Here is a 26012-nt window from a genome sequence, read left to right as displayed (position 1 = left end):
CGAAGCAGCAGGCACACACACGATAAAACTGTCGGACATGCTACCTGGCCAGCGGTCTGGCTATGGAGATCAGCTACAACGACGGCAGGTGAGGACGTCAGCACAGGTTTACTCGGTGCTTCCTGCTTGCTGCTCTCCTGGGGGCTGCTGCGGCTGCAGCCCTGCTGCTGGGCAGCTGAAGCTGGGGATTTGGCTGGGGATGGTGGTGTTGCCTCCGGCTGGGCTTCAGTGAAAGTCACCGAACGCTTCTGCTCCGCTGAGAGGTACAAAGCCCAGAAAATTGAATATTAAGATGCTGTAATTTGGGAAGGAAAACAGAACAAAAGCAGACAGCATCCCTAGAGTTTTTACAAGCAAGACAGGATTCCTGATTCATTCCATCTTTATAAGCTGTCTAAATGGCATCCAATTTAAAAGCCTTTTATTCGTAGGCTTCCTCTCAAGCCATAGCAAGAGTCGTGGTTCTTCTGAAGACTACTGACCCTACCTGTCTTTGTCATGGCTCGATGAGCCACCCAAGACATCTTCCCATCCCTGAATGCAGTGTATTGGATTCCCATGTAGGGCATAATCATAGAAGGAAGTTGCCCGAGGCTTTGCAGGAAATTTGAGAAAAGGAAGAGAGGAGCTGACTGCCTCTTGTTCCTGCCACTGCCTGAGTCCACTACCGGGACTAAAACTCAGCCATGAAACTAATAGCCTTGCTCTCACCCTTCGTTATTCCAGGAGAAGTTTTATGTTCCAAACATCTCCAGCAGCACTGTTAGCCCAACAGTCCTGGCTGAGCAATTAGAAACTCGGGAAGTTCTCAATAGACCTTTGCTCTTCCACGTGTTTCCTCCCAAGTTAATTGCTCACTTCAGACGTGCAGAATGCAGCTACCTGTTCTGCTCGACAGTGCTGACTCGTATTCATTTTCATATACAGCCCTTAAAACTCTGAACTGCAAAGCTTCCAAATGGTGGAAATTTTCTTTCTTCCACTCTCACTAGCATTTTCAAAATAGGCACGTCTGGAGGTTTTGGACAAGCAATGGAGGACACCTGTACCCTAAATTCTCCACAGCTTTAAGAAACATGGTCATTGTCCAGTCCAGCTTCACCTTGCTGGCTATTGGAGAAGCCATTCAACCATAGCTGATAGGATAATCCACTTGCTAAAAAAAAGAATAAACCTGGTGATGCTTCCCTGTAGTAACATTTCCCAGCCCTTACCAAATGGAACTGAACATAACGATGGCACTCTTATTTCTGCAAAGCAGCTGAAAACTGCTTACATACCCTTCAAATATACTAACTTTTCCTTTGATCTAGAGCAACAACCAAGTATTTTCCACTTCAGCATATGAAGTGCTGATTCTGAGCATGCAGTACAGCCCTACCACTCGGTTTTGGTTTTGGCTGGATGCTCCGCCGAGTGGTTGAAAGTCGAGCTCCGTGGCGGCTACGAGGCTCAGTCTGAGTTTTCTGACGTGACAGCAGTGGTCGTCGAAGCTAGATATTGGAAGAAAGAGCCATGTTAGGCTTAGGTGCATTCATATAACACACAACTTCACCCCTGCAGAAAGGATACACATACATATTTTAATGTTTCTGTGTCTCAGACATGTCCTTCGTATTAAAACTTCTGTGGCTTGTCTTTTTAGTTTCGCTGTCAAATGCAGTCAGTGCACTTGGGGTAACACAATATGAGATTGAAAACAACCTAACCAACCAATAAAAACAACAAAAACCTGCAAAGGAAAGATTCAGGGAGTTCAATACGAAGTACAGCTTCTTTTGGAGGGTTCGTCAGGTCTCGCAGCTACAAATTGGCAGTACTTGCTAACTCAACTAGAGTACCACAAGTTATGTACAAGGAACATGTCACATCCAGAAATCATTTCAGAACAGAGACAGACTAGAAAAAACAACCCAGGCCTGTTCACTCACCTGCCGTAGACCTCTCTTCCGCCCCAGGGGTTGCTGCAGAAGGAGGTTCTGCTGCCCTGGCTCACTCTGCACACTTGCCACCCTGTTGGATACCAACAGCATTAGGTCAAGCACAGAAGCAACTTGTCTAACCAGCAGGAATCCTGGCAATTGTGACTAAAATAAATAAATAGATAGATCAACCACTAATGGCACGGTCACTTCAAAGAGCACATACTGTCTTTGAAGGATGGTGGGAACGTGTCTGTTGGGTTTTGGCTTCCAAGGCTTAGGAGAGGGTGGGAGGTGGAGTCATGGCATTCAGGACTTGGCCACGCACAGGTAGCATCCGACTAGAAATAACTGCAAATTTCAGTTTTCAGTCATTGATTGATGCATCCCACTGAGCAACACTCACTTCTCTCCATCCTTTGCCACATGGGCTTCAGCAACAAAGGCAAGAATATCAGCTTCCTAGTTCTAAAACCTTCTTGTTTGCTTTTCATTTTTTTCACAGACAATGTTGTAAAAGCTTTTTTTTTTTTTTTTTTCCTCCCAGAGGGACTCCACAGCCTCATCACAATTTTGTCATCTGGTTTTAATTCCAATTTGAGTCAACAAACAAAAAACAAACACAAAGTGACAAAGGATCTATTCACATAATGGATGCATGAGTTATGTGAACAAGGCCCCACACTCAACACTTGCAGCCTTGAGTCTCTGTGGCTAACATGAAAAATACAAGTGAACATAAAATTCATATATACATAAAAGCGCACATTTTTAGTTTTTATATCTTGGCACAGAACAATCTTTAGCAATAAAACAGACTCGGCTACATACCATCTCCTTCTACTATTCAACTGATCATTAAATCTACTTCCTATAAGAATTCCACCCTCCCCTCATTTTTATCAAGTACTGCATTGCTCCCAACAGTTAAAAGTTGGTCATTTAGCAGGCAGCGGTCACAAAACGTAATAGCTGAACAAACTATGTCTGAAAGGCATATGGTTACAGTAGCAGCTAACATTTAGATGGACTTCCTTTAAATCAGGCACCTGCTTATTTGGGAAAGGCTGGAATCCACTGAGCCACAAGTCCTATTTAGCAACCTCCAGCTATAGCTGGTGTGCACTGTCGAAGATTCGGTATTACAATCCGTCTTGCTTTAGGCCTGCCTTCATCTAAAGGAAAGCAACTTTTCTTTCTCTAGATGTTTTCCCTGGATCTTCCCTAGAGGAGCTCAGTACCACCACCAGAGTGAAGGTTTACTATCTGACCTAATTTGAGCAGAGGAAAAAGACAAACCTAAGGGTTGACATGGTCAGACAAGAAGTCATGGAGGATGTCTGTGGAAAGGCTCAAGAAGTTCTCTCTCCTAAGCAGCTCGCTCCTCCCTTCGGCAGAAGTCATTGCTCTGTGTAAGTTTGGTACAACAGAACATGGGAGCTTTCCGGCTGCTTCAGGTCAAAGTCTGGTTAACTGAGCTGAAAGTCCTTTTCCTTGCTCCCTTATCAGTTTAAACTGAAGCCAGACTTTGCACTAAACTGTATGCGTTTCCAAAAGCTTCGTGGTGAGACAGCTGGCAACTTCAGGAGAGAGACACTACCTGCAGCCCCTGAAGCTGTTTCTCTTCTCATCGTCTGACCACAACGCCATAACCCCAGCCATGCCTGCAGCAATCTCACCACAGCTGTGGTGGTTTGGAAAAAAGGAAAAGCTTCTGCAAGCTCAAAGCCAGAACAAACAAAGATACATTTCAGTCCTTTTCTCCCTCAGACAGCTCCTCCAAATGAGATCACCAGCCTCTGGAACATATTTTCCAGCTTTTAGGTAGGGTATTGACACGGTTTACATACAAAGCATCCTAAACAACATGCAAACACACGCATATGAATAAGCAGAGTCCTCAGTTACTTCCTGTGAGCAGGACTGTGTTCTTGTCCTTATTAAAGCAAAGAAACTACGCTTCAATTGGCCTTTTGATTTGTGCTCCAGACTATCAGAATTTACAGCTTGTAGAAATTTCCTAATCTTCTGCCTCTAGAGTTACAAAAAACTTATTCCACTGACTTTTAAGAAGTTTTAAGGGTAATTGCCAGTATGGGACTTAAATAAGAATTGGCCAGAGAAGCCCTTGAAAGAAAATTTTTCTATTGGACTAGCTTCTGAGAATACTGTTAAAATGTCTGATGAAGGAGCAGCAGCTCTTAAGTTAGATGAGTGAGGAGACATACCTGTCTGTAGCAGGAAGACTACAGTTATTCAGTACAAAACGCTGTTTATAGTGGTGAGACAAAATCACTTCACATGCATCATGAAACTACTTTGAAAAGGTCATTAGATAAAGAGAGCATGTCGACCACATGAGGGCACAGAGGTTACACATGAAGAGAAAAATGACTCCCATGGAGTAACCTGAGCAGTGAAGACAGACAATAGAGAGGTGAGCAACAGAAAGGCTGGATTTCTTGTCTTCCTGCTAGAGTCTGGGATTTTCAGCCTCTCTAATATCGTAAGTGAAATGAGTTTAGTGCTGGTGTATGTTTATTTCCAGTGCTGAATCATTACGCTAATTGACATAATTCAGGATGATCTTATGAGCTGAAATTGCAGATAATTACTGAAGGCAAATGTTGGGTTGGAGAGCAGCACAGTTTTGCAGAGCTGTCTGCACACAGCACAGTCCTGATGTGGCTCTGCTCTTTTGCCTTTTGTCCCCAAATTTTGAAGAAGAGAGGAGAAGGGAGGGAGAGGAGAGTCATAAGGACCACGAATTTCAGATGAGCAGCTGATATTTCAGATACAGCTTTTCACTTTGTGTGGGTCTGTTTTCACATCAAAGCAAGCTCAGCTGATCGTATTTCCATGAAAACGAACGTGGCAGACAGATTGTTGACTCTGCCTCAGCCTTTCCTCCTCTCCTGTCTCTCCTTGTTTACCAGAGCTGACCAGGAGCACACTGTTTTTCAGGCAGCCTGTGGGACCCAATCAAAGAACACTAAATCAAATGGCGTTTCAGCTGACAGTACCTTTCCCTCCTATGGCAACGTGATCAATAAGGAGGGTTTTGCTGCACAACATACATCAGATTTATTTGGGAATAACAAAACTGAAAAATTTCCTGCCCATCACAAAGATGCTCTGTCACTCCCTGAGTAACTGTCAGAGTTTTTATCCTTGCAGCAATGTTGCTTCCATTTCATAGTTATGGCAGAGACAGGGGAGCAAAAGATCAGACAAACCCAGCTTCATGGAAGCGTGCCACCAGCACTGCAAGAAATGACAGCCAGTCACACAGTGGGGGGTTAAAACAAACTTTGTCACACGGGTAATTAATAAGCGATGTTCATAAATTACAAGAAACCATGCAGCAAAAAAAAAAATAAAAAAAAAGATGAAAGAGGAAAATAAAACAAAGGAGGCAAGGAGTTTAAAGGTCTGCTAAAAAGCTGTACATGCTTGCCAAGCCACTGCGGTAGGATTTACACACTACGACCCAAGACATCTGAGTGAGGAGGGTTAGTGGACAAAGACCAGTGGAAAATGTAGATAAAGTCCAGCTCTTGTATTCCCAGACACATGGTGCCGGTGTTAGATCTGCTATGCTTGCCCTGACAATATGAATTTGCTTTCATCTTCCCTGTCAGGTACCATGAAGGTACGGTAGGCATAGCTATAAACATTAACAGACAATGCCTTTGTGCAACAGATTTCCATTACAGTGAGTTCTCATTTTTCTTCCTTTCCTGATTTGGGGGAAATGTGCTCTCCTCTGATTACAAACACATGATGCTGGGTGCAAACGTTCCTCAGCCCTGCAGCCCATGCTATCTGTTTACTTCTGAGCACTTAAATGCTATTCCCTTCTGTCTTTCCTGCTATTCTGCATAGCTGGCTATAACTGCTATAGAACAAAGGCAAACAGACTTTACTCGTTCTTCTATTTGTCACTATTTATTTAATTTATTTAAAACTCCTACTCTCTATAAGGGTTTAATGTCCATGTGATTTATTTCTTTGTGTCAGTTACAATTAAATTTGGATCTTCAATTCAGAAGGCAATCCTCAACAGTTGTCACTGTCTTCCAATCAGAGTTACGTGAGAAAAACTGAAGCCTACTTTATTGAAAGCTAATGTTCCTAAATGTAAAAACACATTTATTCTATCCTGTGATCCCCATAGCACAATAAACTCCTACAGTCTGCTTCATTACTTCTGTGCTTTAGAGGAGGAATCCAATTTGCAAATTTAACAGTGCATTTGAAATGACTTTTCTTGCTCACAGAAATGTAATCTAGCTTTTTAATATGAGCTTGCAGTATTTCCTTGTCCTCTTTATTTCTAAGGTTTTGCAGCCCTGATGCCTGCTCCTTGAAAGTAAATACTGATCTCTACAGAAGTGACTCCCAAATACGTCTGTTCAGATCTTCATCCAAGAAAGCCCTGTACCACAGAGCAGGGTGGAAGATACATTGTCCAGCAAGATCTGGTGTGATAAATTACTAAGAACCCACCGTGCAGTTGATTATATTTCAGGGTTCAAAATAAATTACTGCTTTCAAACTCATCTGTTGATTCAGTTGTCTCACGTTGCTCGGCCCAGTCGATCAAAACATTTCAAACTCAACACTGACACAGCCTGGTATCAGGTTGTGAAAGCTCTAACTCAGATATGGACCTTCTTTTCTCATCTTCCTCAGCTGGGGTGAGCTTTTAGTTCTACATCTGAGATAGCCCTAAGCTTCTTGGGTTGAATCACTTCGTTTTAAGCCCCAAAACTAGCTCAGATGAACACGCGATCAATTTTGCTGTGACATGGAAACAGATTACCACTTTCCTGCCTCTGCCAACAAGCCTACGTCTTTTCCCAATGCTGTTCCTACAGTGGCACCATTTAAAAGCCAATCTGCCAAAGCAGGATTCAAGTACACAAAGAACAGCGTGAGTCATAGGATGGTCTTAGTGACACAACTAATGATAAACTCTCCACTTGTCACCCGAGAAGAACGAACAAATGAGCAGAGCAGCCTGTCCCCACCCCAAAAAGCTGCTACTGGCATGTAAAATCTAAGTAACTGAATAAAAACCATTCACACCAATGCCTCTCAGTGCATCTACATCTTCAGCTCGTGCGGCCAAGTAATGAAGTGGCGTGTTTTCTACCCTGCAGCCAATGTAAGGGGTCTTGTTCTTCTGGAAAGAAAGAGAGATGCTCTTGGGCCTCATGAGCTCCCTGACCTTGTGAGGACAGGCTGAGAGGTGTGAGCAGAGAACGTAAGGATGACTAGCACAGCCAAGGTGGGAGTTAAAGGTGCAGACCTCCCTTCTAGGCTTACTCCTGATGCATTTGACAGGCACGGCCCTATCACTGCTTGCACACAAACTCCCCTGTCCACAGGAAATGCTAAACAGCTTGGCCCAAACTCCAGCTCAGATGGGGCAATTTTCCAATATATGGAATAATAGTGTTCGCCTGCAAAGCTTTCTAAAACCACCATTTGAGAAGTGCAAATATTGAGAATTACTGTGGAGATCCACACAGAACTATGTTCCACAGGAGTGAGTGTATTTAGTTTTATTAGTGAATGTTAAAGAACACTGCTCGATATTAGTATTAAATCTTTTGTGGTGACAGCATTGTGAGATGAATGGAAAAACAGATGTCTCTGTTTTATATAAGCCTCCAGATTAATATTTATAGCAGGCTACAGCTAATACCTTGTGGATAATCTTTCTCATGCCTTCACAAAATTGCTAAATAAGGGGAAACCCCCATGCTAGCCAGACAGATCACTATTTCACTTGCCATTTCTCCTTCCCCTTAACTTCCTCAAAGTTTGGCAATCAAAGCTGAAAACTGAAGGTGATTTGCTACACCTTTGACTCGCAGGCCTGAATATCAATGAGCCACAAGAGACAGAGATGGAAGAGCAACAGAAGGTGAGGGGAAGAGACAAAGGTTGGAAACAGTCTGTTTCCCAGCACACACACTGACAGACAGGTAGTGTTAACACTGTACCTAGAGAGGCTGCCCTCAGTGGCCAGGCTCGGGGAGTCATCGAGGACATTAGGTTCACTGCAGGAGGGGCAGGGAGATTAAAAATTTAGGGAAAGAAAATGCAAAAAAAGCATGCGATCGTCTCTGTTTTCAAGGGAAAAAATATCAACGGAATAGAAAAAATAAAAAAGGACGGTAACAGTAATTGGTCTCGCAGGCTCAGCAGCACATCTATGACTCAGAGGAGCTGGAAGAACATCTGATAACAGGAGCAGTCTTCAGAGGGAGTTTACGCTACATGGAGACTTCTACATCTCGGGTATGAATCGAGGAGCTGAGGGATTCCAAAGGATGTGTTTCCACTGGTAATAAGGGCAAGGAACTATTTTCTAAGCCATTTTTCTGTGGTGTTTTCATTTATTTTAGTTCTATTTACTTCCAGCTTCATAGAAAGCTTTTTTTCATATTTTTTTTTGCCCTTCCCCACGAGCCAGTTCTTCTGGGTGAAAGGAAAGGCTAATCTGTTTCCCAGGAACTACGGACCACTCTTGTTCAGGTACAACTCTATGGAAAAACATCTGCAAAGCAAGATCTTGTAGTGCAATGAAACTGTAAGTAAACAGCTGGAGTGATCCTGGCAAACCAGGAAGCAATCGCATCACTTTTCTACACTTCAGCCATTCATGGACAAGCAGCCTTCCTTCTCTGCCCGTCGGGAAAACGTGAAAGAAAAAAAGCAGTGTGTTGGGTTACCAGCAGGAAAGCAATAATAACATTACTTAGCATTAATTAGTTTACATTCGTGAGGCAGTCTGAAAGCCCAGAGACCACCTCTGACTAAAAAGGGCGTGATATTGTGGGCTATGGCTGTACCTGTTGAGCTTGTACTTTCCCTGTACAGATGAAAAATGATTCTCCTAGCACACCACGTACACCAAAAGTAGAGAGCAAAGCTCATTTGTAACTGAAATTACAATCTTTCTTTTTTTTTCCTCAGAATCACCATGACTCGGGATTGCACAAAGCAAGCACTGCTGCCAGTCAGCTGTGACTCGTATGAAGTTTACGTGTTCAGGATTGTCATGAGGGATTGGGGACAGTGCAGTCCTGCACGTTAATTTTTTAAGAAACAAAGGGCTTGAATCAGTTGGGTTCAAAAGCCAAACAAGTTCCTGTAAGTGAAAAATCCCAGATAAAATCTGTGCAACTCTTCTCTTGTAAATCACCTCTCCTATCTCTGCTGGTATGTACCACAGCTCTTACTTTTCCTTCATGTATCAAGGTTATTTCTTTGCTTCCAAACAAGACAGGGAGGGAACAATGTTATTTGACTTTCTACGGCTGGTCAAGAGATAATGCAGAATTTACTGTTTAGAGGTTCAAAGGAAGTAGCATAAATTAATCTATCCACTGAAAGGTATGTTTGGATAACTATGTCACAGAAAAAGAGAACAGTAAGTATTATTCACTTTGAACAAGTCGCATTTAAAGCAAAACTCCTCTCAATGCTCTCTAGAGATGCACATTTCCCAATTTTCTCTCTTTCTCACCACTCCACGTTAATCAGGAATAAGGCATTCAAGGGTATTCTCATCAGCAAGAGCACTTCTGGTTTTAAACAGTGTTAAGTCTCATCTTTGAGCTTGACGTTCAGTGTCTGAGATGAGATAGTTACTATCCTAGAAAGGATAATGTCTGGATAGAAGAAAACTGTGTAAGTAAAACAGGCTACTTCTGCTCCCTGTCCAGCTCTGGGGATTCCTCCCCCACTACCTATACAGATCGTGTACAATGCTGTGGTTCACTGCAGAAACCAGGAATCACATCTTCTATTTTTGCTATCTACTGTAGTAGCAGAGGGAAATAACTGCTGGAAGTTACCAAAACTGCTTAAGTGATGACAGCTTGTTCTTCTGGAACTTATACAACACCAGTCATCCTGGGTAATCATTATTTCCAAGCCAGTCCAATACTATTTCAGGATGAATAGATTTATCATCACTATGCATGTGATGATTCTCCTATCTTACATCCCTGAGTTACACATAATATGCCTGCACCACTTCTGCTCTCATGAATATAATGGAAAGGTGAAAAGCTCACGTTGTTACCTTTGGCTGGGCAACATGCCCACCTCAGCCTGAGGTGCAGACATGCTGGAGAGATGGCTGGAGAACCTCCTTCTCCCAATGGCACCCATAAGGTATGCTTCCTGTTCACTTACCACACTGGGCATGCTCAAGGAGTCATCTAGAAAGAAAGATAATAAAAAGAAAAAAGAATACGAAAGGAAAGAAAACAACTCCCAAAAACACCACCTCTACATTTACACTGGTCAAACGATAATAGGATGCCAGTGGTGTGCCCAGCACTTACTTACCACGATCCTAAATCTGCAATTTGGAATATTTCCATTGGATTTTACAATCATGGTTCAGAAAGACACAGGTATAAAACCCTGCAGGATGAGGAACACAGCATACACGGGGCAGGGATTTATGTCTGCTTTCAGGAAAATGTGTTTTGAGAATTCTGTTTCCTTAAAGCTTAATCCTGTGATTAAAAAATTGTTCAGTTAATTTCTGTCATAAATGTTGTAACTGGCCATGTTACAGTATGAATAAATGGCTGCTACCAGTACAGCAAAGCACTGTTACAAAAGATAAAACACGTAACAAAGCAAAATGCAGGGCTGACAGCCTTTAACACCCCTTGGGACATGCATTTTAAATGTCACCAAAAAATCGGATAAATTGACTCAAGCACATCATACTGCAGCTGAGCTATGCAGACAGTTGGATTGCATTCAGGGCTGCTTGAGATTTTCAGTGCTGTTTCAAATTACATAAAGTATCTGGAAAGAAAGGACTCTGCTGTGGTTTTTACCACAACAACTTCTAATGATAAATAAACAAAACACAGGGGAGGTTTGGTGTCATTTTTCCTTTTCTTTTTGACCTTGTCCAATTTTGATTTATTGAAATATTATATGGCAGCATTAAGCCAAAGCAGAGCTGAGGTAACAGCGCCACAAGAAACAGGAAGATAGCCTTCCCCATTCCACAAAGCAGCTCACAACTATTCGGAGGCTGATAAGTGTTTGTCACAGTGTGTAACAGAGCAATGTATGGGCAGCACAATGGTATCCACACAGGTGGATTGTGCAATGGTTAGTAACGAGCCCAGCCAAAATAAAATTGGGCTGTGCCTGAGAAGTTTCAGTCTAAGTGCTCTTTCTCCAAAGGCAATTCTGCTGTAACTGCACTGGCCTGTTTTGTTTTGTTTTCAGCCTTTTTTTTCCCTTTTGCTTAACATCTTTCGGGGAAAAATCAGCAGTCCTCAAATAAAAAAGCAAAGTGCTTGAGTTCCAAGGCATTATGGCAACCAACCGCTGTGGCACCAGAAGACAACATCCCTGCTAAAGAAGGGGGAAGCTCAAGCCTGACGACATAGAAGCAGATTTTTCTACCCTGGTTTTCAATCATGGACAACTCAGAAGCAGATGGACAGCTCAGAGAAGCAGAGAGAAGGAGAAATTCCAAGAATAACATGAAACTCAGCTGAAATGACAAAGCCACACTGAGGTCATTGCAAATCACTCCCCAAAAGATTCACCATTCCATTCCTTTTAAACAGACACCAGAAAGCCTGGCAGCCCTAGAGCCTTCCAGCTGCCCAAAACAGAGATATCAGGCTTTTGTTGTCAGAAGGTTTAACACTTAATTTCCTCTTTGTGAATCAAGTGACACAAGCACACAAACACAAACAGTCTACCCTGCAGAGCCACAGCTGGATTCCATGCAGCACAAGGACAACATATCCCACGTCAGAGCATCTGGACACAAGTGATGAGGCAAAAGCACTCAGCAACTACACAGCCAGCCACCGCCCCACAACCGTCACATGAAAGTCAGAGGGGTCTGATTGCTAAATGTCTTATCAGCAATGTGGGGACTGCACGTCAGCCTAGGTCTCAACACTAAAAGCCTGCCTGTGCCCTTCCTTTTCTCTACACAGAGCTCAGGAGGAAACGTGGAGGTATAGAATGACCCAAGCTCTAACATCATGGATGATGTAGCAACCACAACAGTTTCTTAGCCTCGTACACCCACATGCTTTTGTCCACGCTAGGACAGCTGTTCCCCTCCCATCTGTCTTCTGGAACATTCAAGAAACCCTTTCAGAAATGAGAGCTTTGCTCCATTCAGTAGCCACATACTTTCTTCATCCTCCTCATCTGTACGGCTCAGTGTGTCCTGAGAGGCCTGCTGGGAAGGCTCGCTGTCCTGCTCCCAGACTGTGCCAGTGCCAGTGTTGGAACGGGACATGGTGGCCAGACTCAGGCGGTAAGCAGAGGTGGAGGTGCCCACGGTGCTCACAGATGTCTTCCCTTGGTAAGCTGCAAAAGTGAGAAAACCAAACCTAAGTCAGAGGTGGAACTGAAAATCAACAAACAACCATGCATTCATGTCACATCGGGCACCCGGCTCTGCTCCCACCAGTGCAACAGTGGCTGGGCAGAGGTAAAGCAGACACAGCTGCCCTGGCTCACCTCGTCTCTCCCAAGTCTTACTATGGTGTGCCTGTTTTTCTCTTATGCAGTCTGTTTTTCTCCTTCAACCTTACTGACATATTTTCTGGATCAGCTTCGACATTTAGGAACAAGGCAGATTACTGCCGAGAAAAAAAAAAAAGCTGGAGGCATTTTCTTTTAAATTTTTTTTCCTTTCTGTAGAACAAAGCATGTAAAATCTCTTGCTGTCTGTAAGCAGTGGCTGCCATCTCGTGGCAGGAAGGGTGACTGTTACAGAAGCGTCCCCTTGTGGAAAGAGAGAGATGGAGAGATGCGTCCTTATGCTGTAAGCTCACAGGCAACAGTAGAGAAAATCAAAGCAAGATGAAGAGCAGAGGAGACAGAACTGCTGCGGAACAATGGATATATGTTTCTACATGAGCTGCTCCAGATGTATAGAGATGAAAGTGAGGGCTTGCCATGTTGTGTGATGGGGCTGTGCAGGCCAGCTGTGATGGAGAGGCACCTGCTGAGAAATGGTCTTACTGGGAAAAAAATGGGCACAAAGTGCATTTCACAGCTGCCCTGCCTTTGAGTGGCTGTCCAACAGCAAGGCTGGGCTGGGCACGGGGCCTAATTGAGGGACAAGCTGCCAAGGATTCAGAGTGGATTATCTCACCCTCCTCCCAGACAGTGGGCAGATACGCCACAGGTTAACTTTTGGGTGAACCACCTGGATAGACCGGGCTGGCAGCCCCTTGGCTCTCCTCTCCTTACCGGATCCACTGTGCACTGCCTCCTTCAGGATTTTCAGCTCATTATTGAATTCTGCAATGAGGGAGCTCTTGCAGAGAGGCCGCGGTATGAACCGTCTCTCCAGCTGGTCAGCAATGTGTTGTCGTGCAGTCAGCTCCTCGTGGTTCTCGGCCGGCTGGGCCAGCAGCTAAGGCATGAACAACACGGTGACATATTAGCATTGGAGGGGAATGACGCCCAGGGAACTGGGACTGGTCTCCAGACCAGCACATGCCTGCAGCAAACTGCCCGCTTTGCTGGCACGAGGTTTTGACTGCAGCTATGAGAAGTTTCCACCTGTCTTTCAGGAACAACCTTGTATTTGACTGAACAGACACAAAATCTCACTTACTAATGGTACGTGGAGATCAGGGCTTCCTTACGCTAAGCTCTACCCTAAGATTTTACACAGCTACAGCCTGCAATATGATTTATTCTGTCCAAATGGTGAGAAACAGAAGGCTAAATAAGGTGAGTGCCATGTGCCAGTCTAGCTGGTAAGCAGAGAAGAGCTGTGATTAGCTTAAGCCCTGACTGCCTCAGCCCGGCAGCTGTCTCTTCTTCCACATGAGCCCCATCAGAACCATCACCCCAGAGATGCAAAGCACAGTGGTGCTTCCTGGCTGTTAGCTGCACTGCCCAGCTCTTTTCAGAAGAGCATTTTCAGAAAATTTCTGCCAGCCAAGCCTGGGCTCAGAGCATCCATGCTACTTTTGAGTGTCTGTCACAAAACTACGTCCGCATGAAAACCCTCTTGGTGAAGCCCAGTAGTACTAAGTCTAGCTGTCCTCTCTGTGGCTTCTTGGATCAGAGCTCCTATATGATTGGCATACTCTTTGTTGCTGTCTAGCAAAAAGCTTTGTGATTTAGTTTCAAAGGGTTCATGTGCTTACTAACACATCAATACTTCTGAAGAGTCACTCCCCATACATGAACATCCATTTCTCCCCGGCACGCTGTTACCTCAGTTCTCAGCAGGCTAATAAGGGATATCTTGCCTTCAGGGAGTGATCTGTCAGGAGCTAAAGCACCTGTTACCTTGCACTGGATGAAGGGCCGAAGGAGCACAAAGATAGGAATCCGTGTTCGCACGATAAAGTCGAGGAAGTCCCACAGGGCCAGCCCTCCCACCTTCCGCAGCGCCATCTCTTTGACTTGCAGGCTCAGCCAGTACCACTGGCTGTCCAGTTGGCGTTCAAAGCAAACAAGGATCACCTTCAAGGCTACAGGAAAACACACAACAGCAATGGGCAATCAGAGATGTTATCGTGTCCAGTACGTTTACTGAGGGAGAAAAGGGGAAGGCCACAACGAGCACAAACCAGCACAAGCATGCATGCACTCACGTGAAACTGCACACCTACACACCTAAGAGTTACAAGCCTCTTCTGTCTGCAAACACTTCAGGTAGAGAAACAACTCTGTTAGAATAAAGGGCCTACAGCTCAGGACTGGCAGGTCCACTTTCGGTTTTACTAACAGGAAATTTTCCTACTTCACACCCAAGTTCCTCTGTGTCTTCTTGCTCCAGCTTCCTCTCTCCCCCCCTGCAGAGTTCTTCTAATGTAATTAGTTTATCTTCCTGGAATCCAGGTATTGTGAAAGCAACTCAGGAAGGGAACACAGCCTTGGCTGATCAGACAACTCAAAAATCTCCATCAAGCACAGCCATGTGAAGGGCCACCCTCAGAGCACAATAATCTCCAGGTTATTTACAGGGCAATGAAAAGAATCTTTCTTGCAGTGCATCTGTTTGAGCCACAGCCAAACAACAAAAAAAACTGTTTGGTAAGCCAAGGGCCATAATTCACAAGAGCACTGCATTACAATTAGGGGATGAAGAGAGGAGATGAGGCTCAGAACAATATTCTATATTAAAGAGGACTGTGACCAACAGCTCACAGAAGAGACAAGGAATCTATCCCTTGGAACAAAGAGCAGGCCTGGTAATGGCCGACTGTACTATCTTTCCTAATGGGATGGTCAAGGCATCACACACCTGTATGCACGTCTTCTGGGACTGGGAGCTAAATCAGGGATGAACTGGCAGTTTTTCCATCAATGGCACCCCATACCTCAGATACAGGTTAACAAAGACCACAATACGTCTTTGGGTAAGAGCTCCCACAAAACCAGACACTGAAGCTGTGCAGAAGGAGGGCTCCCCATATAGTTCTGATAACCTAGACTGCAGCTGAAGCTCTGTTTCAATTATTTTTTCTTTCCTTTCACCTGAGGGTCATATGTGAGGCAAACGTTGTGTTCCCTTGCAGCAGCGTACAGCGAGCAGGGCGAATATCAGTCAACAAGGACTGTGTGCACAGGACCAGCAGGCAGGCAGACTGCATCACGTTTTACCCCAGGTAACCTCAGACCAGTAAAAGTGTCACATGAGGGGATGGTAGGCAGGCTGACTTGCCTTTTGTGGCTATATCCTGGCAGTATGAAAACTGGGCGGCATCTATCTGTGCTGCAGTCTCCTCCACCTGCAGTGCAGACACCGCTCACGTTGCAATACTTCCCAGAGTTACTCCTGGCTTCATGCTCTGGCATGGACCCCTATTTCAGGGCAAGATCTAAAGCAGCTCTAAGAGCTCAATTAGCTCCTGCCTGAGATGGTTTTCTTTGGTGTTACCTACAGTTTTGAATGCTCCATTTTATCTCTGTCTCTTCCCAGCTGTGAGCAGAAGCCATCACTCACCCAGGTAGGCAGCCTGGCTGGTGGACTCCGCGAGCCCTTCCCGCCGCAGGTCCTTCCCTGCATCCCCTGGGGTGGAACAGTGGGCAGGCGAGCTCTCCAGCATGAAGTTCTTGCTGCGGGACGTGCTGATGATGCGAGGTGGCAGAAGGATATTGATAACAGTCTGGAGCAGCAGTAGGACCTCAGGCTGCTCCAGCCAGGGGCTGTCTGAGATGCATTGGAAGGGGAAAGAGAGAGAGAGAAAGATCAGGCTACACCTCAAGGATGCCCAAAGATCCAGACCCTGCTCCGTTCCAAAATGTGAGGCAATCTCAATTGTCCCCTAAGCCACAACTTCGTCCCCCACACCTTGTTATGCTGTTTCTCCTCCTGCAAGCAAAGGCAAAGTTTATTTAACACCAACACCAATACGCACAAACACAGAGCTACACAGCACAACTAAATGTCCCATTCAGTGGTCCGATGATCTCACGTTCTTTTTATCTCTCCCTTCCCTTTCTTCTTTGCTTTTCTTTGGGGATTTACCAGTGATCACCCTCTACAGAAGAAAGCAAGGAGCAGGACTCGTGCCAGACAAGTGGCATGGACTGGGCAGACAGCAATCCACAGGGGAAGGCAATTTCTGTGACCTCTGCTCCCCTTTGGCTTTTGCTACAACAGCCTTGTCTTGCCTTGCACTCCGGTTTCAAAAAGGGAGCATGTCTGTGAAAGACCTGACCCAAGGACCACGGCACAGCTGAAACAAAGAGGAGAAACAACTTCCCCCAGTGGAACTCTTTCCAGTCTCAGACCCAAAGGGCACTTAGCTGACACACTGTAAGTGACAGGAAAAAAAAAAGAAAGCAAACCAAAAAAAAGAAAACAAATCAATAAGTTAAAAAAAAAAATAAAAAGGAAAAAATCAACAGAGAGCAGGGAAAGTGCAAACATCAGTTGTCAGAAAAAGGGAGAAAAACTCCTTTTGTTAAATTAGTCAGACCTTTGCTTCCAGATCCTACTGTGAGCACAAATGGAATCAGTAGGTTTAAAAGCATTCCTTCCCTTCTTTCCTGATTGGTGAATGGGGAGACCACATGGCTTAGGGGGAAATCTTCTTTCAAAGCCTGTGCAGTAATAATAAGAAAGGATTAAACGATTTCATCAGCAGATAACTCACACAAGTTACTGTAGGGAATGGCGGTCCCCCAGGCACCCTGTTTACACAGCACAACAGGCAATGATGACCTGATTGAATTAGAAGCCCTGACATCAGTCAGGAGTAAAAGGATTTCACACAACAACCTAAGCATCACCTGCTCTTGTCATAACCAAGAGGTAAGCAGCTCAGATTCCTTACCCACAGACATTAACAATATCAGAGGCATACCACAGTAGTTGGCTGGGTGTTAGTTCCAAACTCAGTTCTGCTGCAAATGGGACCAGAATTTGACCCTGATTACAGGGAATAACAAAAAATGAACAGAGGAAACAGCACAAATGATACTATCTAAATATTCTGCTGTTTGAACATGGAGGTTATTCCCAAACACATTTTTTGCTCTACCTCACTTTGCGCTGTTCTACCACCTTTCCTAACATAAAGAATGAACTCCTAAAAAATAAGCAAAATGCACATTTACTGAAACCTTAAGTGAAAGATCTTTCATATTCTTTAGACGAGGTAATACAAGTGACTGCTAGTAGAACCTCTGCTCATTTACATTTACAACTTCCCAGTTGCTATAGTCCTAGCAGTGAAATGCAACTGAACTTTGTAACCTCTCAAATTTATACATCTGGGCTGAGAAATTCCAGAGAATGCTTTTTGGTGGGATGTGAAGTATTTCTGTTTCATATCCTACTGGAAGCGTTAGGAATACAGCGTCTCCTGTTTTCCTGCTGTTTGGTTTTCATTCCACTTAAAACCCATTAAAAGAAGGAGTGAACAGGGAGGAGAAGATCATAAAAATGGAAACTCCCAATCTGGTTTTAAAATGACTATTTTGGTATCTGTTTTTAAAAAAAGCTAAAAGATTTCAGAGAAGGTGACGGTGGCCCTTTTTTGCTTCTGATTAACAAACCATTACTCAGAGCTGGAAGAAATCTGTGCTCTGTGTGAGCTGGTATCAAAAAGTCCTTCTGTGCCTCATGCTCTGAGAGACAGCACTATGTTTTCATCCCTCTAACCCTTCCCAAGCAGCCCCACTTCTCAGAAATAGTTGCTGAAGTATCCAACTGGATGTGTCAATGCATATTTAAAAATGCAAGTTGGAGCTAAATTATGAAAAATTTGACTCTTCATTCTGTTGCTGCCACTGTCTCCACTCTATCTGATCTCACGCCAATGAGGAGGAGAAAGAGATACGAGGGCAGAAAGATTCTGTAATTGTTGTGGCACTGTCGTGAGAAAGGAATAGTGATGAATTTCTCCAAAAGTACAGGATGGGTTTGTTGTTCGCTACAAGGATGTTATTGAGTCAGCAGCTGAAAATCCTAAGTTGCCCTGCCTCTTTGAGCTGGCACACTGTGACCAACTCTTACCTCTCGGTTACGCACATGCACCCAACAAGAAAGGACATTGGGTTGCATGGACGTGACCCAGGCACATTTCCCCATGGCAGAAGACTTGTGCTAGCTTCTTAGATACTGCAGAGAATCCTAATATGCTTGTCAGAGCTCTAAACAGCATCAATCAGCCGAACTCCCTGGACGTGAATTTGCAATGTTAAGCTGATGGATGCTTGCTGCGGAGCTGGCCCCAACAGGTCAATTTTGAGCTCAGTTCAAATCATCAAAAGGATGGGAGAATCTACGTGTTGCTTCTCTTTGATTTTTGGTGTATGTTCCACAGTTTTTGCCCAGCTTTTGCAGAAACAAAACAGAGCACCGATGAGTTGGTGTCTCAACCAGAAGCTAAAACACGCCTAGCCACAGGCCAGGGCAGACACACCTGTATCTGCAATGCTACAAGCCGGACAACAGCTGTGCTGAAGGGCAGAGGTGGCGAGAGATAAGGGCTGAGATGAAGAAGGGGTAATCCGTCAGCCACACTGGAGGGTCCTACCACTCCCATCACCTGCAATACAAACAGAGCACATCACCACAACTGACTGCTTACAGTTTAATCCATGCCATATCCTCCAACATCAGTGAAATGGAGGGGCCTTCCATTCGAGCACTGGGTTGGGGTGGCTCTAGGAGAACCAGCCATCCACAGTGGTCCTTGGGGGAGATGGGGCCAGCGAAGAGGAGTTCTAGCAGGGAAAGGGAGGGGGGAAGAGGGAACCGGCAAGGGTGGGAGGAGTGCACAGGTAGCTCGGTACATTTACAAATGTACCCAGTACCAGCCCTGAATGACCAGCACTGGACTGGTGGAACAGTTTGAGTTGGAGGATACGTCATGTAACAACTGTAACAAATGAAATATGTCACCAAAGCAAGAAGTCTGCATTGAAACTGTATCTTTTTCCCTTCTCTTCTACTGGAAAAAAAAATGTCCTAAGTCTGACCCAAGCCGGGTTTTGTACAATGTTCAGATTCCCCTCAAACACACTCTATTCCTATCGATTCTAAGTATGATTCATCTCACTTGACACAAGACTTCTAATATTGTCACCTGCACGTGACTTGGTTGTCTGCAACCCTGTGAAATATCACCACAAGAAAACAAGAGTTCAAGGGGAGAGTTATTTGAACTGTTTTGGATATTTTCCTCATACAAATTAAATCACAGGTCTGCATCTGCCCGTTTCTCTCCATGACTAGATAAATCTAGATGACAGAAACAGGCAGAAAACACTTTTACAAATTTGGCTTACGGAGAAAGGCAGTAACCAGTTTTCTTCCTGAAAACCAAAGGGCAATTTACAATGGCAGAGCCCTTTATTTTTGTCACCATGGATTATCATTAAAGTATTTCCCCATTTTCCCAGCTAATCTCTTTTTGGCTTTGTGATGTAATTGGTCTACACATGAATATCAGTATGCAGTCAGGGGTGCTCACATAGCAGCCAAAGTTCTGACAGCTAACGGTAAGATCCTCTTAACACAAAGAATACATCTTTTCCTGGTACCTCTCTTTGACATTCCCAGCCAGCTGAATGTAAGCTCTATGACTGCACTTTAGCACTGCAGATCTTTCTGCTTTTTTTAGAGCACTGGCTCATTCCTAATGCATGCTCTTTAGAGAGCTTTCTGTTGTGATTCACTCCATATTGTCTGCTTATCAAACTACAAGTCCATTGTAAACTTGTATTCTAGCTAACTCTGTAGCAGCTTCCCTGTGAAACCACTCCAATTAGCCTGAGTGTCCCGATTTGCAGTGCCTCTGAGTAGCCACCTCTGCGTGAACAAGGAAGAAGTCTCATGGACTCTGTCAGCTTGGACTTCCATGTCCTTGCAGTTAAGAGTGCTGCAGAGGCTTGAAGGACAGGAGCCTTTGTAAACACTGATACTGCATTTTAACTAGTGATAACTGTTCTTAAATCTCCTCAGAGAGGCTTTCTGATACTGCTAGATAAAGTTCCAACATCTGTATTCTCAGAAGAAAACGTTATTAAACCCAACAACAATGACAATACTAGGGCCGCCTTTCCCCCTTACCTGTATTTTTTCCACATGAAATGTGAGCACATGCATTTCTACAAATAGCTGGAGTTACACGGAAATCAAATGGAGACTTTGCTCCCACTGTAACAGCTGCAGAAACTACAATCTATTATTGAATGACTAAACAGGCTCTGTTTCTATCACCTCTGCTGTAACACACTTATGAGCAAAATGTCTACCGAGAGTGGGATCTGAACATTGTACCATGCAAACCTGTACTAGATCAAGCCAGGGACATTGCAAATAGAGGAGTGAATCCACCCATGTAAATCCTTCTAACTAGCCAGACACCTGATAGCCTCTGACAGAGCCAGCAGGGTCCTTCCCCACTGGAGACGGTAGGTATCTCCAGGATCAGCCCCTCCCCACCTCTACCAGGTGTGTGCAGTCTCCACCACCCCACTCTCCAACTTGCAGCCCTCAACTCTCAGCTCAGTCTGGCAAAGGTAGATCTTCAAAGTGGTGCGTGGGGAGCAACGGAAAGAAATCGCTTGACCACTGCTACTGGTCACTGTATCTCCCCATGCACCACTTCAAAAATGAACCTTGCTATCTCTAGTGTCACTTGCGAAGTCCCCTTGCGAGGGGTAAGGGGGACAGGTAAAATGACAGGAATGGGAATGGACTCTCATCTTCGGTGCAGAGAAGTCAACAGCAGACTGAGGTTTAGCAAAAGGTTCACAGGGTTGCCGCTTGGCTACTCACCAGATTGACACACACATTGATCAGAGACCTAAGGTGAGGCAGGAAGGATATGATTGGCTGCCTCTGAAGTGTCAAACAAACCCCTTCAATCAAATTGCTGGCAGGCTCCCACTCAACCTGGCGCCTGCAATACAACAGTAGGTGCTGTTAGCCGCTGGCCTCCTGCCCCCCACCAGACGCTCGCAAACATGGCGACCGACACACAGTGACGCCCACAGAGGAAACGTTTCAGACAGCAACGATGCCCGAGATGAGCACAAAGTGCACGACAGAGAGAAGGTTTTATCCACGCAGCTCAGGAAAGCACAGAGCACACTGAGTGTCTGAGAGACCAAAACGTAGCAGAGATTCTGCATTAGCGACAAAAAAAGCCCTGACAACAACGGTAGATAGGCTGTGACTCACTTTTCCCTACAATGGGGGATGAAACAGACTCAGCAGACAGCTGTCTCAGGTGTGCCTGTGTGTGGGAGGACTTCTGCTGGGCCATGATCCCAACTGAGAGTGACTCCTCCATCTCTTGTGGCTTTCCGATGTTCAATAAGCCTCGTCAGCTGTGAGTGTCCTCTGTAAACTACTCTGCCATCCAGTCTGAGAGAGTCACATTGACTCTCTGTACTTGAGCTGCCCAGCAGTGCAGACTTCACTGTCCTCACCCCACATAGGACAACTGAGCAGCACCAAAGTCCTCTATTTCAGGAGTCCTTCTTCCCTGACAATTCAGTTTTCTTCAAAATAGCTTGTAGGACTCATGTCCTCTTGACAGGTTCTGAATGGCTCCCTCCAAACCATAAGCAGATACATCAGAAATAACAACAAAGCGGTTCCCACCTTTGATCTCAGGGTCGGACTCTTCAGAGATGGTGTAGTTCTGAAGCCAGTATCTAACCGAGTACTTACTGGGATGGAAGGACAAGGCTTGAATAACCTGTTTGCTCAGGAATGAGCAATACCCTAGTCAAGTTTGCTCAGAAGACTTCCTACAGATGAAAGTAAGATGAAACGTTTGCTGTCTGAATTCTAAAGTATGCAAATATACACCTCATTTTTCAGCAACTACTGCTCCTAAACCTACTCTGGAACAGTAGTTTGCCTTTGTACACGTTCTTACACTACTCCCATCAGACTGTGGCTTTGGAGCGGGGTGCCCATGGGAGGCAGTATGCAAGATTCTGGTGTAAATATCCTAATGGAAGGCTTCTAGGGTCTGCCATCCAAACATGTGATTTCTTTTCCATCCCAAGAGGTTTCTTGCTTAAATGATGCTTAACAATACTTAAATGTAGTTAATGCATCTGGTCAAGTGGCTTTGTTGTCTCTGTCCCTATGCATATGGAATAATAGTTTCATCTAAGCACAGGTTCAAGCACAGATGAGGGAATATGAGGAGAATTTTATTTTATAAGCATTCAATTCACTTAGACAAAAGGAAAGTTACTCAAGAACAAGGAAGACTCTTAAGCTGCCTTTTGAAGCAGAAGGAATTATGAGCAAGAACATAATGAAATGGCAAGGCCTATCAAAGAATCAAACCATCAGGAAAGGGAAGCATCAATATCTCCAGCTCTAAATTCCCCACAAGGGCAGCAGTTTCTAAAACAAGATTGTTAGCCAAAGGGAAGTGACACGTAGGGATGCCAGAAAGAAGAAATCACCCTCTTATTATTTGCTCCATCTTAGTTGTATACACATGATTCCCACAAGGACCTGAAGTTTTGTGTCTAAGTTCCAGATTCTGATGTTCTCTAATGTTATTTGGTTTCCCAGTTCGTATTGCTAAGAAAACAAAGCAGTTGAGGACATTCGTCCACAAGGTTAACTGAGACCAAGAGCTTTCTTCACTAAGATCATTGGAAAATCTGCACGGTTGAGGGATTTTACACAACCCAGACAACATATATATCACTGCCTATGAGGTGGAAATGTTCAATTTTGAATACTTCTGGAACTCAGCAAGGCCTGTACCACAGCACTACTTCATGAAGCACCAAGTTTTCACAAGGCACTGACTGGATTCAATTGCTGCAGTTCTGCTCCCTTTATGAAGGCACACTGAGAAGCTACTGCATAGCTCCAGACTACTTTATCTTTACAGAGAACATAACAGCATTTTTGTGAGAAGGTATTCTTGAAATACTCTTGTTAGAGTTCACTTAACTTTCCATTAAAGAACAAAAAATTTAATCTCCTTAATTCACAGCTAAAATAAATAGATGGCAGACGGTACAAATCTGATGATGTATTTTGGAGAAAGAACATGAGATTTCTGTAAGTACTCTCTGTAGTTCTTGATTACCTGAAATTTCTTTTCTTTTTATCAGAAGCCACAACAAAAACGTCAACATAAATGCACACTTACAGAGGAAAAACCCTTCATTTTCTAATATAATGTGAAGGCTCACAGCAATACAACAGTTCTAGTTAGATGACATACCCACACTTCACGGCTTGCAACATCAGAAACGGACCCCAGAGGGTTTCCATTGTACCTGCTTACCTCAGAGTAGGCATCTTGTGAATTTTATTGAACATACGGTCCAATCTCTTTAAGATGAGGATAAGGGCAGGTCTCACCGCCTCAGCTGTCCAGTCAGTGATGGGTAACATCTCCATGATGTAGCGACGGAGACCTCGGCTCTCCATCGTCTGCGTGTCATAAGGTGCCAATTTCAGCAGGGAATGTGCAATTTCTGCCAATCTGAAACCAGAGCTCGTTAAGAGAGAAACCTGATACTCTACAGCTTGCATTTCTTCACACGTGCCCTTTTCATTGGGTCCAAAAAGACCTGTATGATTTCTTCAGACTAAATATTTCACTTTTAAATGGCTGAAGTTAGGTGAGATGAACCCTGTTATAAGTGAATAGCCTATTATTTCGTTTTCTGAAGACTCTGAGAAGGCATCTGACAGCCTTCAATGACCATGGCTGTCACATCATGTTCTGGTATATCTGCTGTCTAGCTAGAAAAGATTGTTTCCTTCAGCAGCTAAATCCTGTTAGTCATTTAACTGACACTTAGAAAATGAATTCATGCAAGAAAACAGATAACGTTCCTTTTATTTAGGAGCTACGATAAAGCAATTCTTGTTCCACCACAATAAGGCAGTCATTTCCAGCACTTTCCAGGAGACATGAGAATCAGAGCACAACTTATCATCTGCAAATCAAACCCTTAGCTTCACTGCTGCAACCTCTGGCCTTGAAAGAATTTGTCTCTAGAAAATAATGCAGCTACTAACGTGTTCTGTAACTGTTTCACTGAAGAACAGTTCTGTAACTGTTTCCTGTCAAGAAAGTATCCTTTCCAGAAAACACACCAATAGCACCTTCTGTACATGCGCGTTCATGTTTGTGAAACTCATCTTCTAAGAGAGGGACACAAAATTGTTGAAGAGCAACTAAGCCTAATCTATGTTGATTATGAAATAAATACAGAAATGAAGTTTCTACATTTCTGCTAACTAGCAAATACTTCCAAGTTGTACCCTTAGTACACTCAGATTGTTAGATGCAAATGTAAAACTAGGATGGCAATGTAATATGGAAAAAAAAAATTAAACCCTTTATGACATGAAACAAAGAAAATTCATTCATCAGACGTGTATTTCTTGCTCCCACTGAAATCATTAAAAAGCCCAACACAACTATATCTAAGCAAAGATGAAACGTGGCCGGGGAACCTCACCTTTATTTCCTAGCAAAAGATTAAAGTTCTTGACTCATATTGAGTCACAGAGTTTGTAATGCAATTAGTATTAATTCCTAATTCTTACATCCCTTGGAAAAAGATGGCATGGAAAAACATCCAGGTCCATCAGACCTTCAGTTTGTTTGCAGGTAAGTGCTACACAGGAATGACGTGCATCTGCAGTAACAGGTATCTCCTGTTCAAAATTACCCTCTAAATTACTAAGTATTTGCCAGAGGGAAGGAAAGCAACGTTCAGTTAATAAGGAAATACACAAACCAACCAAAGGAACAGCCTCCCAGCTCCCCAGCAAATTTGGGCATTTGTTCAACAAGACCTAAATTAACACAAAACATACATCTCTAATTATGGCAGAATCTGCTAGAAAAGGGGCTTTGCCATTTGTTTTCGGAGCATGAATGTAAAGGCAGGAATGTTTTTTCAAGGGTTTCCTTGGTCCAGAGGGCAGGAACAAAACGGGTTCCATGCACTGCTAGCATTTGACTCCCTTCAGCTTGCTTCACAAGGCTTTTCTGGCGAAAAAGGTATAAAGATGAGGCAAAGGAACTTCCCCTGAAGATGACTGTACTATCAACAGAATCAGGTGCATTCTCTCTTGTCTCAATGCTTTTTTTGCTTTTTTTTTTTTTTTTTTTTCCCCTTTTAACTGGACAACACTTCTCAGTAGCGAATTACCCCTGTTTTGTGGTTACTATGAACAGCAAGCACAGAGTCAGCACAGAATGAGGTCCAAACTATTAGAAGCCTCCACTCAGCTCCTTCTAGGCCACTGTGCAACAAAACAATCTACAGTGAGCACCCAACCAGCCTTCTGGGCTCGCTGCTGTACCTTTAAAAAAATCTTGTGCTCCTGCTTTATCACACAATGAGGTGATGGTCCTGTAAATGCCTTCTGCCCTATCCTCCCCCATATTCCAGGCATTTGTGCCAAATGGTGCAGAGATTATCTTCTCCTTCCCTATATTTGTTGGCAGCATGTTCTGGTGCACAATGTCCTAGGAGAAGATAAAAGCCCCACTGAGCCAGATAGGCAACTTCCTCATCCCCTGCATTAGAGAGCAGCCTTATCTACTCTGCTCCTCATCA

At 44.1% G+C, this 26012-nt stretch overlaps 1 protein-coding gene across 3 annotated transcripts in view; it reads right to left on the bottom strand.

The window, feature by feature from the left end:
• The window catches only part of UNC80 (unc-80 homolog, NALCN channel complex subunit), a 119030-nt gene that overhangs the window by 1703 nt on the left and 91315 nt on the right, over nt 1–26012 (bottom strand). For 2 of the 3 annotated variants that reach the window (XM_042874555.1, XM_042874554.1), the window contains 13 exons: nt 23714–23914; nt 21217–21340; nt 18854–18979; nt 16904–17027; nt 15925–16131; nt 14262–14446; nt 13206–13371; nt 12135–12314; nt 10027–10165; nt 7937–7993; nt 1932–2013; nt 1382–1493; nt 45–256 (listed from right to left, as the gene is read on the bottom strand). In XM_042874555.1, coding sequence (XP_042730489.1) covers nt 45–256; nt 1382–1493; nt 1932–2013; nt 7937–7993; nt 10027–10165; nt 12135–12314; nt 13206–13371; nt 14262–14446; nt 15925–16131; nt 16904–17027; nt 18854–18979; nt 21217–21340; nt 23714–23914 — 1915 coding nt within the window. The remainder of the gene's footprint in view (nt 1–44; nt 257–1381; nt 1494–1931; nt 2014–7936; nt 7994–10026; nt 10166–12134; nt 12315–13205; nt 13372–14261; nt 14447–15924; nt 16132–16903; nt 17028–18853; nt 18980–21216; nt 21341–23713; nt 23915–26012) is intronic. The other variant, XM_042874556.1, reaches the window with a different exon arrangement.

Source organism: Lagopus leucura, unplaced genomic scaffold (assembly GCF_019238085.1).
Source record: "Lagopus leucura isolate 7727_CA_CO unplaced genomic scaffold, USGS_WTPT01 Super-Scaffold_100012, whole genome shotgun sequence".
Taxonomy (NCBI): domain Eukaryota; kingdom Metazoa; phylum Chordata; class Aves; order Galliformes; family Phasianidae; genus Lagopus; species Lagopus leucura.
This window is presented reverse-complemented; position numbering and strand designations above follow the sequence as displayed.